At 38.9% G+C, this 16,185-nt stretch overlaps 3 protein-coding genes across 7 annotated transcripts; 2 read left to right on the forward strand and 1 right to left on the reverse strand.

Annotated features, from left to right (window-relative positions):
- Positions 1 to 1,244: 1,244 nt before the first annotated feature.
- BNAC02G12940D lies at positions 1,245 to 5,344 on the forward strand. 2 transcript variants are annotated; one of them, XM_013819271.3, is made up of 7 exons: positions 1,245 to 1,755; positions 1,835 to 2,362; positions 2,460 to 2,514; positions 2,593 to 2,738; positions 2,819 to 2,905; positions 3,000 to 3,128; positions 3,200 to 5,344. In XM_013819271.3, the coding sequence occupies exons 1-7, from the start codon at positions 1,714 to 1,716 to the stop codon at positions 3,224 to 3,226; spliced, it is 1,014 nt and encodes a 337-aa protein (XP_013674725.1). In that variant the 5' UTR covers positions 1,245 to 1,713; the 3' UTR covers positions 3,227 to 5,344. The 2 variants fall into 2 exon arrangements, with proteins under 2 accessions (XP_013674725.1, XP_013674724.1); XM_013819270.3 differs by having other exon boundaries at positions 1,356 to 1,755; positions 3,195 to 5,344.
- Positions 3,905 to 5,146, forward strand: LOC106380888 (leucine-rich repeat receptor-like protein kinase PXC2). The gene has a single exon (XM_013820729.3). It carries the CDS (start codon positions 3,905 to 3,907, stop codon positions 5,144 to 5,146), a length of 1,242 nt encoding a protein of 413 aa, XP_013676183.1.
- Positions 5,345 to 5,455: 111 nt separating the features above from the next.
- Positions 5,456 to 7,001, reverse strand: LOC106380889. 4 transcript variants are annotated; one of them, XR_002655765.2, is made up of 5 exons: positions 6,857 to 7,001; positions 6,546 to 6,643; positions 6,169 to 6,250; positions 5,926 to 6,054; positions 5,456 to 5,827 (listed from the first exon to the last, which is right to left on the reverse strand). XR_002655765.2 is itself a non-coding variant. In XM_022695951.2 (4 exons), exons 2-4 carry the CDS (start codon positions 6,219 to 6,221, stop codon positions 5,536 to 5,538), a joined length of 474 nt encoding a protein of 157 aa, XP_022551672.2. In that variant the 5' UTR covers positions 6,222 to 6,250; positions 6,546 to 6,905; the 3' UTR covers positions 5,456 to 5,535. The 4 variants fall into 4 exon arrangements, 3 of the variants coding, with proteins under 3 accessions (XP_022551672.2, XP_022551674.2, XP_022551673.2); XM_022695951.2 differs by having other exon boundaries at positions 6,546 to 6,905; XM_022695953.2 differs by having other exon boundaries at positions 6,169 to 6,280; positions 6,546 to 6,892.
- Positions 7,002 to 16,185: the final 9,184 nt, after the last annotated feature.

The following is a 16,185-nucleotide window of genomic DNA, read 5'->3' on the forward strand; positions in this document are numbered from 1 at the left end:
AAAAGCCACATCACTTTACATCGACTTTACGACGAAACTGTTTCGTCGTTACTTTACGAGGAAATAACGCGGATTTTATTTTTCCGCGTAATTTTCTCGTAAAGTCGACGTAAATTTACGAGGAATGTTTTTCCTCGTTAAGCTTGTGTTTTCTTGTAGTGTAAACGAAAACAATGTCATGTTGCCACATATGTCTCTCTGGATTTTCTTTTCATGCAAATGTTTCCATCCAGAAGTTAATGGTTATTCACAATTATGCTTACGAACCTCTTTCACTTAACTGTTGACTCATTTTGGGTAACCAGGAACTAGAGATTGTCATCATCATCCTCTGTTCTCATACCTGTTTGCAAACTCCTTGAGTAATAGTCTCTGACGAAGACAAGATACTTATGTACACTAGCTTCAGCCCATTGCTGAGAAAAAAGTTTTCATCGTTTGCAAAAAATGAGCTAAGAGGGAATGGCACACTTTCTTTAACTCAACCAAGAAGTGGTGGCGCAGGCGTATCGTTCGATCCAGGGTCTAAACTCATGAACATTGGAGAATTTGATTACTTCTTCACTGTGTTGAATTCCCTCTCTGTGGACCGTTGGATCAAGACTCGTCAGATGAAATGGATGCGTAGCTTCGTTTCTCGAGGTACAAGTAGAAGAACATAGTTTGATGATTAATCGTCGGCTCTAGGTGAACTCGCTGCAAATTATAGTAGAACCATCGGTAGTTAGCTAATTCAATGGTATCATTAATAATGTAATTTCAATTCATTATATCTAATTATTATCCTAATTAATTGATGGATCTTGCAGCTTTCATGCTACCAATTAGGGGCGGGCGTTCGGATTCAGATCAGGTATTTAAGGTTTTTTGAATATTTCAGTATAGAGGTACAAAACTCATTAGTGTATTTTTTTTTATACTTCAAATTGGGTTTATGTATTTGAAGTTTGGGGAATTCGGGTCAAATTTGGGTTTTTGTATTTTCACAAATTTACATAGTCCTCACAAAAAAAGAACAACAAATGATCAAACCAAAATTCATAACATATAATTCATGAAACAAACTCTAAAAACATATATGTATATATGACTGATGTTGAATCGCTTAACGTAAATAAAAATAAAAAGAAAATGTTCGAATATGGAAAGAAGCCAAGGAGAATAATTTTTTTTGTGGTGTTCAATTTAATTAATTTGAAACAATTTAATTTTAAAATTGTGATTATCGAAAATCTTAACCGACTGCGAGTTTAGTTATAGCGAGAGAAGGATAAGAGATCTATTTAGTTTTAAGTTAAGGTGTATATATGTACATATGACTTTGGGTAGTGGTTCGGATTTCAGATAGAGATCGAGATCGAGTTCGGGTATCTAAACTTGTTCATTACAAAACCAAATCAGATATTTTGCTACTTCGGTTCAGAAATTTTTCCCTTCTAATATCAGGTAAAGGTCCAAGCATACTACCCACTTAAAAGTGGGCCCACGAAAATTAAAAAAAAAACGTAGGGAAAATAACAATGCGCTATTGGGTTTGGAAAACGGATACGAGTCCAATAATATTGGGCCCATTTGGAGAAGAAGACGCCTAGAATCTTGGCCAACCTTCTTCCTCTACCGCTTTGAGTGCGTCACCGGAGAATCTGCGGCTTCTGAATCCTCGCCGGCGTACTGTCCTACATTGCAAACAGAAAGCGGCACAGCTACACATCAATGGAAGCTGAAGATGACCCCCGCAACAAGGACCTCTTCTTCGTGCGTCTCTCTATTTTCCTTAAGAATCTCTCTATGGCTTTTGCCAAGTTTTAGTCTTTGTTGATTCGTAATTGTGCAGGATGGTCATCATCAATCTCTTTCATCCACCGAAGCTGCTTATAGTCCCAATGCCAAGAGGAAAGTTGAAAGCGGTTTTGGTCTCTTCTGCGTTATGAGAAAGAGAGCTCGTGGTGATGATGATGACATGTCTTCTTCGGATTTCGATTACGCAGAGAAAGGTGATGACTTTTTCTGCAGTGACACGGACCTGTCTGAATGTTCAGAGTTTGATGTTATATCACATCATGTTGTACAAGACAAGAGTTTGATTGGATCAGAATCTCTGTCTACATGCAACTCTGATGATGATAAGATTAGCCTTGGAATCTCTTCAATGTCTTTAACGAAAACCCTTGGCGGACCTGGTAGGCAGTGGTCAGTGTGTGGCTCTGTAACCGCAGTCAGAAACATACCTTTATTGGGAGATAGCTCAGCTGCTTTTAGTTCCTTGGATGAACAGTTAGATGTTAATGTGAGCACCTCTGAGGGCAGGGATGCAGAAGCTGATGGTGAAGATGACATGTCCTTTTCTGACATTGATGCTATGGTAAAACTTGATTACTCTTTGACACACAAGCCTGTCAAAACTTTATAATTAAAATGTGTGTTTCGTGATCTCTGACTTCACTTGAAAACATCTCCAGATACGCAGATTGAATCTGATCCCTGATGATTCAGATTCATGCTTAGATATGGAAGGTAGCTCATAGTTACTAGTTCATTTTGTTGCATCCACAAAGATTGTTAAAAAAACATGTCACGCTTTATGATTTCTAGAACGGAACATGTCTAAGCTTCCAAGGCATACATTACTTGGACTGGAACACTGCTCAGTGACTTCAGTTCCGAGAGGAATTATATCTCAAGGGGCAATAGCTGTCCTGCATTGTCGTGATTCAAAGCATTTTATCAGGAAACAAGAGGTATGTAAGTAATACAATCAATGTCCTATGTAGTCAGTCGTCTTAGTTATATGTCACAAGCTCATTTTGTCTGTTGAAAGGTAATTATTGGGAGGTCATGTGAAGGCATGAATGTTGACATTGACTTGGGTAAATACGGTTATGGGAGCAAGGTATCTCGGCGTCAGGTGATTCTCTTTATCTCTTTCAATGTTAAAATAAGTTCACTAATCAAAGTTCTTGATTACCATACTTTATATGTGACTATACTTTTCTTCCTAGGCACTGGTGAAGCTAGAGAAGAACGGAACATTCTCCTTAAAGAACCTTGGAAAGCGACATATCATTGTAAATGGGGAGAAGCTCAGTACAGGACAGATTGCATCCCTCGCATCATGTAGCTCAGTCGACGTAAGTACTATAGATTATGCACGTTGATGCATCTTTCCATTAACTAAAACTCTCAAATTGTGCCAGATCAGAGGAGAAGTGTTTGTGTTCAAGATTAACAAAGAAGCAGTGAGACAGTTCTTAAAGAACAACGCACGGAGAAACAGCAAAGACGACACCAAGTTCAGATGGTGCGAATAGATTATTGTTAGTACCTTTTGCTCTACTCGCCTCTGCATAGTCTTAATCACCCACACCTAACGCCAATGAGTGATCCACCTTTGATCATATGTGAACATTTTGGTCTTCTTTGGTATATTTTGTAAGTTATTTAGAGCCAAATGATTTGGAGCCTTTGCTTGCAACAGCTGCAATCACTTCTCTAAAGTGTGTTGTTATGTCAACAATCAAATTAGTTAATGTACATATTGACAATTTTTGGTCAAATGGGTACGTCATGGTAAGAAGACAACTTGAAGAAAAAAACAAATCCTTAACTGAATTTTGTGAATTGGTAATACGTCTAATAATAATCTGAATTTTTCTGCTTTGGAATCTAAAGAGAAGAATCAAAAGCTCTTCTTACATCTAAGTTTATGGTGGATGTTGATAGGACCAACCACACCTCACTTGTACAGTACTTGTCTTCACGCGTATGTCGGATGGACCATCTCACACATGATCAAATAATTACAAGTAGATATATTAATTATCAATCTATATATATAAGAACATCTTTCAATGGCTCTATCACATGTCTTGCTCCGCTCATCCAACGGTCCTTTTCCACTCCAAACATGGCTTCTCTTGTTTCTCTTCTTCTTGTATTGCTCACTTTTTCTTTAGCAGAGTCCAAGACTTACTGGGGTGACGTGGCAGCTCTCAAAGAGTTCAAGAACTCTGTCGACGCCAAGTCCATGACACCTGGCTCATGCCTCAGCTCCTGGGACTTCTCCGTCGATCCCTGCGACAATTTATCCGGCGAGAAATTCACGTGTGGCTTCCGCTGCGACACAATCGTTTCCGGATCGGGTCGGGTCACGGAGCTCATCCTCGACCAAGCCGGGTACTCCGGCTCCCTCTCCTCCCTTTCATTCAACTTCCCTTATCTCCACACCCTCAAACTCTCCAACAACTACTTCTCCGGTCCGCTTCCTAACTCGCTCTCCAACCTCACCCGCCTCACCAGCCTCTTCCTCTCCGGAAACTCCTTCTCAGGATCCATACGCGGTTCCCTCGGGTCAATGCCGCTTCTAGAAGAGCTCCTCCTCGACAACAACAACCTCAACGGCTCCGTTCCGACGAGCTTCAACCGTCTTTCCCGCTTAAAACGGTTAGAACTCCAGCAAAACAACATCTCCGGCGAACTTCCCGATCTAACCTCCCTCAAGAACCTAAACTACCTCGACGTTAGCGATAACCGGATCTCCGGTCCGGTCACGTCATCTTTACCCGGTTCACTAGTCCAAATCTCAATGCGAAACAATCTCTTCCAAGGAACGATACCAGAGAGCTTCAGAAACTTAACCTCTCTCGAAGTTATCGATCTCAGCCACAACGAACTCGGCGGCTCGATCCCATCGTTCATCTTCGCGCATCAAACTCTCCAACAGCTAACTCTCTCCTTCAACGGCTTCACTTCTATAGACTCGCCTCGCTACTCGCCCTCGGGTCTCCCCAGCGAGCTAATCTCCGTGGACCTCAGCAACAACAAGATCAGAGGCCCGTTACCTCTGTTCATGGGCCTGTTACCGAAGCTCTCAGCTTTGTCGTTGGAGAACAACAGCTTCTTCGGTATGGTTCCGACGCAGTACGTTTGGAAAACCGTGTCGCCTGCCGGGTTTCAGAGGCTGTTACTAGGCGGGAACTTCTTGTTTGGAGTCGTACCGGGTCCTTTGATGGCGCTCAAGCCTGGCTCGGTGAATGTGCAGCTCGCTGGAAACTGCTTCTTGTGGTGTCCCGCGACGTTTTTCTTCTGTCGGGGACAAGAACAGAGATCTGTTACGGAGTGCAGAAAGTTTAGCCGTGTTATTCCTTGATTGTTTCTTTTTTTCATTGCTTGGATCTTCGGGTCGGGTCGGATCTTTGTGATCATGTGAAGCTTTTAGGGGTCTTATGGCAGTTGCTTAACCCGAAGCTTAAAATGTGATTAAATTAATAAAGTGCCGTTAAGAGAGTCAACTAGGCGATGTTACGATACTAATTTATGTAATCAATAACATGGATGATTAGACCAACTCCATTTGGTTAGAATCCTTAATGGGTTCTTAAAATTAATTTAATAGTTAATTGTGTACTTTATGAGATTTAAAACCTCTATTAATGTAATTAGTTGTGTGAAGGTTCAATGGAAGAACCCTTATGAGGTTCTTAAATATTTTTTTTTAGAAATTAAATTATTAAACTTAAATATTACAAAACTTATAAATTATTTGATTTCATAACATTTAAACAAACATGACATAAAAACATATGAAAAATAGAAATACAAATTTATAATTAGAAAGCCATCCAATGAGCTTGTAGTTGGATTCCTAGGCTGGCTTTGGGTATTATCATCATCCTCTTCTTCATTACTATCAAGACTCTCTTCATCTTCGGGCTGAGAATCGTTGTCTCCTTTAGCACAGACTTGAACTTTCATGTGGGGGGGCAAACTTGGAGAAACACCGCTGTGGTGCGCATATTTTGATGAGAAATAGTTGACTGTCAGGTTCAAGCTGGTCACCAAGACACATAGAGAGATATATAAGTTATGTCGGTAATTATAACGGATACAACAGCGTAAACAACAACAAGAAGCTTTATCTTTCTTTACCTATTCCAAGCTGGAAGAGTTAGCGTTGTGTATGCAAGCTTGATCTTGCGTGCAAGTCCAGAGAAAGACTTGAAAGCAGCAGCAGCTTCTCGTACTGCACGCTTTCGGATGCTGCCACGCCCACTCAAACTGCAACACGAGACAAGAAAGCAAGGAGCTTTAGCCAGGAATTGGTGATTATTATTTTAAAGTTTGAAGCTTGGGGGTATCGAAGATCAGAAACTTTAGACGACAAAAGAGTACCTTTGTTCCCTTAACAGCAAGATGGTCTCCAACACACATCTCCCTGTAATCATGAGACATCCTTCCTTGCGGATACATCTAGCTTCACAATGTTAAACATGGTTCCGTTTTTCTTTATTTTGCAGAGAGTTGAGAGACAACACATTTTGATTTTAGTTTTTAAAATGAGGAAACCAGAACATCATCTGAAATATTAATACCTCTAACTACGTTCCTGTCTAAAGGTAGACTAGCTACAACACCATGTTCAAAATTCAAGAACAATGATAAGATTTAGACAAAAATTCAAGACCAAGTTTGATCCTTTTTTAACATGTAGCTTTAAAGAGCAAACGCTAAAAACAAAGGCAGATCAAATAAAATGAAAATGAAAATACCTGCATGTTGAAGGATGAACTGATAATCCCTAGAAGCAAGATAACAGATGCTAAGTAGAGCATGATATGATTATTAGCCATGAATCTCCGTCTTCTCCCTGATACAAAAAAAATTCAGAATCAAACAATGATTAGGGTTTACGGATTGATTACCGATCGGCGATTCAGTGAAGAGAGGTGATTTCAATTCCAACGAGGAGATTCACAAGATTCAAATCAACACATAAACTCAAAGAATTCGAACACGGATTTGGAGAAGGAGAGCAAAACCGATGAGAAAGAAAGAGCAGAGAGAGAGAGAAGATCAATACACAGAGGACACGTATGGGATGCTTAGTGGTTCTAAAACCTCTTAGTTTAGGGTCGGTTCTTTGGTTTTATCTCATTTTTCATTTATTTTTTTGGTTTTTTTTTAGAACCCTTTCTAAAAGACTCCCATGGAGATGCTCTTAGATAAGACGATTCTGTTGGATATGGTTTTTGGACTCTAGCAGCAAACCTTTGGCGAGCAAAGAGTTTGTTTGGGAGAGAGGTGAGATTTCTAAGTGTAGTTTGCTTGGGCTTTCCACTTTGGGCCCTATTATTTAAGCCTTTATTAGACGATACGATAAACAAAAGTTTGAAGAACATGATTTTGAATGTTTCATTCTTTCTCTCCATCTCCATGGCGCACAAAATTCAAAAAAAGGAGACAGCCGAAGTAAATGTTAAAAGAGTGCTCCGATAATGGAAATATGGGCCTCTGTGGCACCTGAAGCGAATATCATAAAGCTAGACCAAACACCAACATCCCTTTCAAAATTTTAAAGACATTATAACTAGTACTCAATCAACAAGTATTTTCCTTCGATGAAGCCTTACATGCATTTGGGTTTTCTCAAAAGTCAACACTAGCAATATATACAATCTGAGATGAGATGAAGGAAAAATTCGGATTGTATCGGTTCATGATATGTCAACCATTGATTTCATATCAAACCAGCTTTCGAGAAAAAAAAACCATTGATTTCATATCCATCATATATTCTTTTTTTTTTTTGCAACAGAGCTACATCCTGTTTCCACCATCATATATTCTTATGAGTACTTTTTGAGTGGGTGAATAAATAATAGAAAAAATTGCCAAAACAGAACATATAAACAACGTAGTTATCCCTATGTTATAAAATTATATTTGTCTATTTATTCTTCCTTTTACCCTTTCCATTTATGAAATTTAATGAAATAAATACTTTTATGAATCCAAAAAAATATTAAAAATATAAACAATTAATAAAACACCTATATACACAAACACATATTTTTTTTTTGGTTAAAAAACTTGATAAAAAAAATTTTAAAATTACGTTCCACTAAAAGTAGAATTCATCTTCTACGAAAAATGGGTTAGTAGAAAACGAATTCCAGAATAAACAAGTCCATCTACTTTTTTTAAAAAAAATAATCTAAAAATGATTAAAATTCTAAATATGGAGAATGCGAATTCTACTAATCGTAAAGATCGCTACTTTTCTTTTGAATGCAGCTTCTACTTTTATAAAGTATTCTAGAATTCCGGGTATGCGAAATCTAAACTTAACACGAACGTCTACAAAAAGTAGAAATTGTATTCAGAATTTTTGTCATGGTTCTACACAGTGTAGAAGGTGCCTTCTACGGATAAAAACCTAGTTTTTCCAAAAATTAAGGAAGTTTCAGTTAAGAAAATATTCTAAAAATATTCTAATTTCCTAAAACGTGTCCTGGTCGATTTTCTTTGTGAAAATATAAAAAAAAACTATTTTGGCTTTTCTTCTTCATCAATCTATGATTTCTCCATAGTTTGTCTTGTGATTTTCAAAAACTCTTGTTCTATGATGCATATTAATACAATATGTGGTGTTTGGGAATTTAGTGTAAGCACATGATGAGTTTTTTTGGCTGATGATAATTGGGGTAGGCTATTGTTATTGGAATCAAACTCTACCTTAGAGGATTTTAAAAGAATAGTTTTGGAAGATTTTAGAAATCAAATGCAATTAGGTTACGGGATATTTTTTTATTTGTGTCGTGTGTTCTTTTTTTTTAAAATTGTTTTTACATTTTTTTTCTTTTTAAAACATTATGGAATTACCTTATTTTTTTTTTATTTTTTTCCATTAAACTTTTTAAAAATGGTTTTAATTTATGTTTAATTTGATTAAGGAAATGTTAGTTTTGGGATTATAAAAAATATTATACTATAGAGACAACTTAGTGATGATTTTATATCATAGGGACAACTATATTGTTTTTTTGTTCCGTTTTGGCAATTTTCTCTAAATAATATACACAATTTGCTTGCCCATTCCTAGAAATGGTAACAATATTTCAATCTTCGATACATTAGTATTTCTTAGCATTTAATTCAAAATAATCAACAATGTTCCTGGGCGTTGTCGGAATCTGCTTTATTGCCACTTTTTAGTTGTCACGAATTTGAAAAAGGGGAAAAAAGGAAAAAGGAAAAAGGAGAAAAAGTAAATGCGACCATCAATTATTATTCGTGAATAATATATTTAAATCTGACTTTCCATCGTAGTAGAACTTGATATTGAAAATGCAAATGACTGTTTGAACAAAAAAAAAACAAACACATTAACTATTTTTGAAAATATGTAGTATTACTTTGATCAAAAAAAGATGTAGTATTACTTGAATTATTGTAGTTAAAGCATCATTCGGGCATCATTTTTTTTGTTTAATCTTGAGAAATGAAAATATCCCAAACCCAAATGTATAAGCTAATCTTCAAAGAAGAGGTCTAGTCCAAAGATGATTTTTTATTCTGGATATTCAAATAGGTTGTAAGATAGATCCATATTCGCGTGGTCCCAAAGTAAAACTTAGTGAAATGTCTTCAAACCTTAAGATTGTTTAGCACCCGAAAGCATGTCTACCATTAGATCAGCACATTGTGGTTAGTTAGGACATGATCTTATATAAGTATCTTACTAGTATAATATCAATATTTTTAGTCTAGTTTAATTAAATAATTTAATTTAAAATTATAAAAATTGTCTAAGCCAATGAAACAAAGATTGTAAGTTCAGGAAAATGTCGGATAGTGAAACAGGGGAGGTGTTACACGAGTTGATGGATGTGTAACTCGCGGTTACAAGTCAGTTATGAGATCTGGAAGATTTGGGTTTATCACAATATTATGAAAGATAGAATATTATGTTAAGGGTATTTAACCTGATTACTTTGGGTAGATCTAGGTTAGCCGTTTAAGACTGAAAAAGCTAGAGCAAGAGGTTTGTTCTTGAGAGCTGAAGAAATACGAGTGACATTGTGTGCAGCTCGTGTTTCTGTTTTGTGAGATTAGAAATTGGTCCGTCTCTAATCGTGTGTGACTGAGAGTAATTCAGATTAAACAGATCTAGGAAGATTGTTTAACAGATTTCTAATATACAAGAAAGCGTTCTTGGTATCCTGCGTCTTTGTTCCTGTAACTGGTAGTCTCTGAACTTTCATTTGGTATCAGAGCAGGAAACCTTTGTGGTATCATATACTACTAACAGGTTGAGATCCTGCGGATTTCATGGACACCATGAAGGAACTATTCGGGATTCATAAACCTATCATGCTGGACAGTTGCAACTTCGGTCATTGGAAGGCGAGGATGCGACAGTTGATCAGAGGAATTGATGAGGATGCATGGACCGCAGTAGTGGAAGGCTGGTTTGTCCCTAAAATGATGACCGGCGACAAAACCTTGGCCCCAAAGCCAAAGGATAGGTGGACTGATCAAGAGAAGGCAGCATCGAAGTTCAACTCTAAAGCCCTCACTGCAATCTTCTCTTCGGTGGATCTGCACCAGTTCAAAATCATCCAAGGCTGTGAATCTGCTAAAGAGGCATGGGATATTTTGACCAATCACTTTGAAGGGAATACTAGCGTGCAGAGAACAAGGATCGATCACTTAGCCTCAAAGTTTGAAAACCTTCGCATGACGGATGATGAACCAATTGACGGATTCATTTCAAATATCAGTGAACTTGCTAGCGAAGCATCAGTTCTTGGAAAGAAATATGATGAGAAGGATTTGGTAAAAAAATTAATAAGATGCCTACCTCCACGATTCGAAGCTTACAAGGCTGTACTGGATATAGTCGTTAATACTGATGAGATGAAGTTTGATCAGCTGTCTGGTATCTTAAAAGTTCGTGATCTGGAGAAAACTAATCGAACTGCAAACTCTCAAAAGAGCATCGCTTTTGTAGCTGACTCTAAAGAGCAGGATTGAGTCACAAAGATTGAAGAGAACTTGGGACTAATGGCTCCAAACTTCAACATGTTCATCAAGCGAATGGAGAAAGGAGGGAATCGATCCAACTCACGGTTTCAGAGGAATGACTCAGATCAAAACAGCTCTCAGTACACTAGGCAAGACTCGAAGAACTCGAAGAAGAAGGAGTTGCAGTGTCATGAGTGTGAAGGCTATGGGCATTATCGCATTGACTGTCTGCTAGCTAAACGAAAAGAGCTGAAGTGCATTGACTGCAAGGGTTTTGGTCACACTCGAAGTGAATGTCCTAATAATCTGAAAAAGGATAAGTCACTCATGTGTTTCAGTGATACAGACTCAGAGAATGACAGCGATGGAGATGAGCTACATCTAAACTTTATGGCACTTATCTGCAAGGAAGAAGAACCAAAGATGGATTCAGTCATGGATGAGGATGAAGATGATCTCAGCAACGACCTTGAAATAGAATATAAGTCTCTGTTTGAAAAATTTTCTGAACTCAGCCATGAGAACCTACAACTACTGAAATATAAGGCCATGCTAAAAGCTCAGGTGAATATCTTGGAATTGGAGAAACCTTCAAATCAAGTTGCTGAATTATCAATCTTAAAGAACTCAGACCAAGAGATGTTGTCCCTTAAGAGAGCGATGACAGAACATGAAAGGGTGCAGAAGTAGTTTGAGCTGAAGGTAAGTCATCTGAATGATCTACTGATCAAAGAGATGGACAATAGCAAATTACTTGAAAATCAACTCGCTGAAAATCTCAAGAGAGTAAAAATGCTCACTACTGGCACAACAACTCTGGATCATCTTCTCACCATTGGTCAGTGTCCTACCAGCAGTTGGGGTTTGGGTTTTCAAGGCTCTGCATCCAAATCTGTCGAAGAAACTGTATTTGTGAAAGGTAGTTCGAAAGTAAAAGAAATTCAAGTATCGATAAAGGTTCATCCTGATAATCAGAAAAGTGGAAACATGAAGAAGACTACTACTACGCAACGAGGAAATGGATGTCACTTCTGTGGAAAGTGTGGTCATAACATCCTTGTATCAAGGATGCTACTTCTGAAGAAATCAGTATCAAGGAGCCTCGAGAATGAATCTTTGCTTTATGGAACCATCCTTGTATGGTCATGTTTGGATAGCTAAGCGAGATCTGTACCCGAACTACAAGCAGAGAGTCTCGACTGTCTCACACATTGAGAACAATGAACTACACACTGATGCAGAACAACCTATCATCTGCAACTTTGCAACCTTGTCTACCGAAACTGAGTTAGTGAGCAACGTTGCATACACAAGTTCTGATTCCAACCTACAGTTTGATACTCATTGGTACTTTGATAGTGGCTGCTCAAAACATATGACAAGAAATCAAGATTTCTGTGAGAAACTAGAGTTTATCAAAGGAGGCAAAGTAACCTTCGGTGATGGTGGTCAAGGAAAGATACGAGGTGTGGGTGAATTGGACAAGGCTGTCTTACCTAGGCTCATTAATATCTTCTATTTGGATGGTCTTAAGGCAAAACTCATCAGTGTCAGCCAACTGTGTGATGAGGGATTGGAGGTTATCTTCAACAGCAAAGAATGTCGAGCTGTCGATGCTAGAGGGAATGTGGTTCTATGCGGTGTGCAATCTGGAAACAATTGTTATATGTGGAAGACATCACATTTGTGCTACTCGGCTAAAGAATCTAAGTTGGATCTTTGGCACAAAAAACTCAGACACATGAATACTAATGGTCTGACCCGACTGGTCAATGCTGAGGTTGTTAGGGGAGTTCCAGAACTGGAGAAACAAACTGACACTGTGTGTGGAGGTTGCTGTCAGGGAAAACAGGTTAAGGTTCAGCACAAGCAGATTTCTGAGATCAGATCCAAGGGGATACTGGAGCTGGTGCATATGGATCTTATGGGACCAATCACGCCAGACAGCATTGCTGGAAAAAGATACATCTTTGTTCTTGTAGATGACTTCTCCAGATACACTTGGGTAGACTTCCTGAGGAACAAATCTGATGCATTGGAAAGTTTCCGTATTCTGGCTTTGCAACTCAAACAGGAAAAAGACGGCATAGTGCAGATCAAGAGTGATCATGGAGGTGAGTTTCAAAATGAAGAATTTGATAAATTCTGTCACAGTCAAGAAATCCAACATAAGTATGCAGCTCCCAGAACTCCTCAACAAAATAGAGTAGTGGAAAGAAAAAACAGGACACTACAGGAGATGGCTAGAGCTATGCAGTGTGGAAACAGTGTACCATCCGATTTTTGGGCAGAAGCTATAGCCACTGTGTTATGTGATAAATCGCGTGTATGTCAAGCCTAACAAAAAAAAACTACTCCATATGAAGTGTTCAAGGGAAAGACGCCAAACCTCAGTCATATGTACGTCTTTGGTTATCTGTGTTACATCTTGAATGATAAAGAACATCTCGGGAAGTTTGATGCAAAGAGTGACGTTGGGATGTTTTTAGGATATTCAACAAACATCTCAGCATACAGAGTGTTCAATCAACGCACCAAGTTCATTGGAGATAATGTAAATGTTGTGTTTGATGACAGTATCATATTCTATCAAGCACGAGTAACTCAGAAAATTGAGTGTGTCACACAGCCAGCTTCATCATCCTCTGAGGTAAAAATCAAATACGTGTCAGAAGGAGAGGATGATCAGACCAGGGAACAGCATGTTGATCTGGATAAAGCTAAAGTGCATAAGAATCACTCTCCTGCTGATGTGATTGGTGGAGTGTTTGACGAGAGAGTCACAAGGAAGAAGGAGATTGACTTCAAGGAAATGGTCAAGCTTGCGTGCTTCATAGTTGAGATGAACGAACTCGAGTGTTTTGTATCCTTGATTGAACCTAAAACACTCCAGGAAGCACTAAATGATGAGTTTTGGACAGAGTCTATGCATCTGGAGCTTGAGCAGTTTGATCGGTTACAGGTATGGGAACTAGTTCCACGACCTGATGGTGTCAACATCATTGGCGCTAAATGGATCCACAAGAATAAGACTGATGAAAATAGGAACGTGGTCAGAAACAAATCTAGACTTGTGGGACAAGGCTACACACAAATCGAAGGTGTGGAATTTGATGAGACATTTGCCCCAGTTGCACGACTAGAGTCGATCATACTTTTGTTCGGAATGGCATGCAATCTGAAGATTAAGCTCTATCAAATGGATGTGAAAAGTGCATTCCTGAATGGTGTGTTACAGGAAGAAGTCTATGTCACACAGCCTAAGGGGTTCGAGGATCCTCACTTCCCTGATCATGTCTACAAACTCAAAAAGGCACTGTATGGACTTAAACAGACTCCCCGAGCCTGGTATGACCGACTGACTGAGTTCTTTACTCAGGCTGGGTTTCAAAGAGGAGGAGTTGATAAAACTTTGTTTATTAGTGAGAATGGAAAAGACATACTTATCATCCAAGTCTATGTTGATGATATCATATTTGGAGGAACCTCTCAGTCCATGGTTGATGAGTTTGTTAGAACTATGACCAAGGAGTTCGAAATGAGTATGGTGGGTGAGCTAAGCTATTTTCTTGGACTGCAAGTCAAGCAGCTTAATGATGGAATCACGGTATCACAAAGCACATATGCAAAAAATCTTATTAAGAGATTTTGGATGCAAACGAGTAAGACAGCCAATACTCCGATGAGCACAACTACAAAGCTGTCGCGAGATGCTGATGGGAAACCGGTCGATGAAATGCTCTATAGAGCCATGATAGACAGTCTGCTGTACCTTACTGCGAGTCGACCTGATCTATGTCTATGCGTAGGTATTTGTGCACGATATCAAGCCTCTCCAAAGGAATCACATATGAATGTTGTCAAACGCATTATCAAATATGTGAAAGGTACGTTGGATTTTGGTCTACATTATACCTTTGAAACTAATGTGAATCTTACAGGGTTCTGTGATGCTGACTGGGCAGGGTGCTTCGACGACAGACATAGCACATCTGGTGGATGTTTCTTCCTTGGAAACAACTTGGTAGCCTGGCATATCAAGAAGCAGAACTGTGTCTCTCTATCAACCGCCGAGGCTGAGTATATCGCCCTGGGGAGTTGTTGCACTCAATTACTGTGGATGCGCCAAATGCTCGTGGACTATGGTATCATCTCTGACCCTATGCTAGTTCATTGTGATAATATAAGTACTATAAACTTGTGTAAAAATCCGGTTCAGCATTCACGTACCAAACATGTTGACATTCGACATCACTTTGTGAGAGAGTTGGTTGAGATGAAAATCGTGATCCTGGAGCATGTACCAACTGAAAGACAACTGGCTGATCTATTCACCAAACCTCTGGACTATAACACGTTCCTAGGCCTTCGAAAGGCCTTAAGGATTGTGAATCTCTGAATAAGTCCTGTCAGAAGAGGAGAGCTGCTGTATATATGTGTTACTGCTTGTCGATATGTCACCACAACCCCAAAACCTTGCGCCAACAAGTTCGATTGTGTAGCTTACTCCACCTATCTTCTCAATAGTACAGTCACTTGATTCGCTGGTGAAAGACACTCATCTTTGACCAGGATGCTGCAACATTTTTGGTCTGAGCATTGATCACTGTCTGGATTGAATGAAGAAACACAACAGAGACTGAGTGAAAATAGGCAGAAGGAGAATATCGTATCTCATGCAAATGCAAAAAAAAAAAGAAAGGGAAAGGCCCGGAATGATGGTTACTCGTTTTGGAGCTGGATGACACAACATTCTGACTCTGATTTTGTTCACTGTCCGGATTGGGCAGGGTTGATGTCAACTCTTCGAGATAGCTCAGCCTGGAGTGAGGTGTTGCCCCACTTTGTCTCTAGTATTGACAACTGTCTCACTCACTTGAGTTGATAAACAGACTCTGATAAAAAGAAAAAAAAATTTGTTTACTCTGTCTGTCGAGTTGGAGAGACAGACCCACAGGATGTCTACACTATGTTTCCAGACCATACATATGACTGTGCTATAGGAGCTAAGGTGTGAGTGAGTTATGCAGTAGAATCATGTCTGTGTCAGCTACTCGGCTGAGAAATAGCTACAGATTTGGGTTGGTCTCTCTGATTTCTATTAAAACCTCTAGGTGACTTAGTACGAGTGGGAAGCAATCTCTGTAGCTCTCTTCTGGACGCTAAAGGCATCCTTGAGTATGTCTTCAGGCGGTTTGTTCAAGATACGGTTTCTCTTGCGTGATGTATTGCTCACAAGGTCATGATTATCAGTCACACAAACTCTCTCTCTCACAAACGTAAGTTATGTTTGTACATGGTAGTTTTAAAACTTAATAATAATTAAAAAATGCAACGGTTTGATTTTGAGTCCTTCATTCGTTAGTTCTGGTTCGTTTGTCT

Source organism: Brassica napus, chromosome C2 (assembly GCF_020379485.1).
Source record: "Brassica napus cultivar Da-Ae chromosome C2, Da-Ae, whole genome shotgun sequence".
NCBI lineage: Eukaryota > Viridiplantae > Streptophyta > Magnoliopsida > Brassicales > Brassicaceae > Brassica > Brassica napus.

What these genes read in the sequence shown, in the direction of transcription:
- BNAC02G12940D (XM_013819270.3), top strand. Translation starts at nt 1,714, where the DNA reads ATGGAAGCTGAAGATGACCCCCGCAACAAGGACCTCTTCTTC. An exon ending in TTTCTGACATTGATGCTATG is followed by an intron (nt 2,363 to 2,459) that starts GTAAAACTTGAT and finishes AAACATCTCCAG; the next exon opens with ATACGCAGATTGAATCTGAT. An exon ending in CATCATGTAGCTCAGTCGAC is followed by an intron (nt 3,129 to 3,194) that starts GTAAGTACTATA and finishes AAATTGTGCCAG; the next exon opens with ATCAGAGGAGAAGTGTTTGT.
- LOC106380888 (XM_013820729.3), top strand. Translation starts at nt 3,905, where the DNA reads ATGGCTTCTCTTGTTTCTCTTCTTCTTGTATTGCTCACTTTTTCTTTA.
- LOC106380889 (XM_022695951.2), bottom strand. Translation starts at nt 6,221, where the DNA reads ATGATTACAGGGAGATGTGTGTTGGAGACCATCTTGCTGTTAAGGGAA. An exon ending in TTGCTGTTAAGGGAACAAAG is followed by an intron (nt 6,055 to 6,168) that starts GTACTCTTTTGT and finishes CTCGTGTTGCAG; the next exon opens with TTTGAGTGGGCGTGGCAGCA. An exon ending in ACTCTTCCAGCTTGGAATAG is followed by an intron (nt 5,828 to 5,925) that starts GTAAAGAAAGAT and finishes CTTGGTGACCAG; the next exon opens with CTTGAACCTGACAGTCAACT.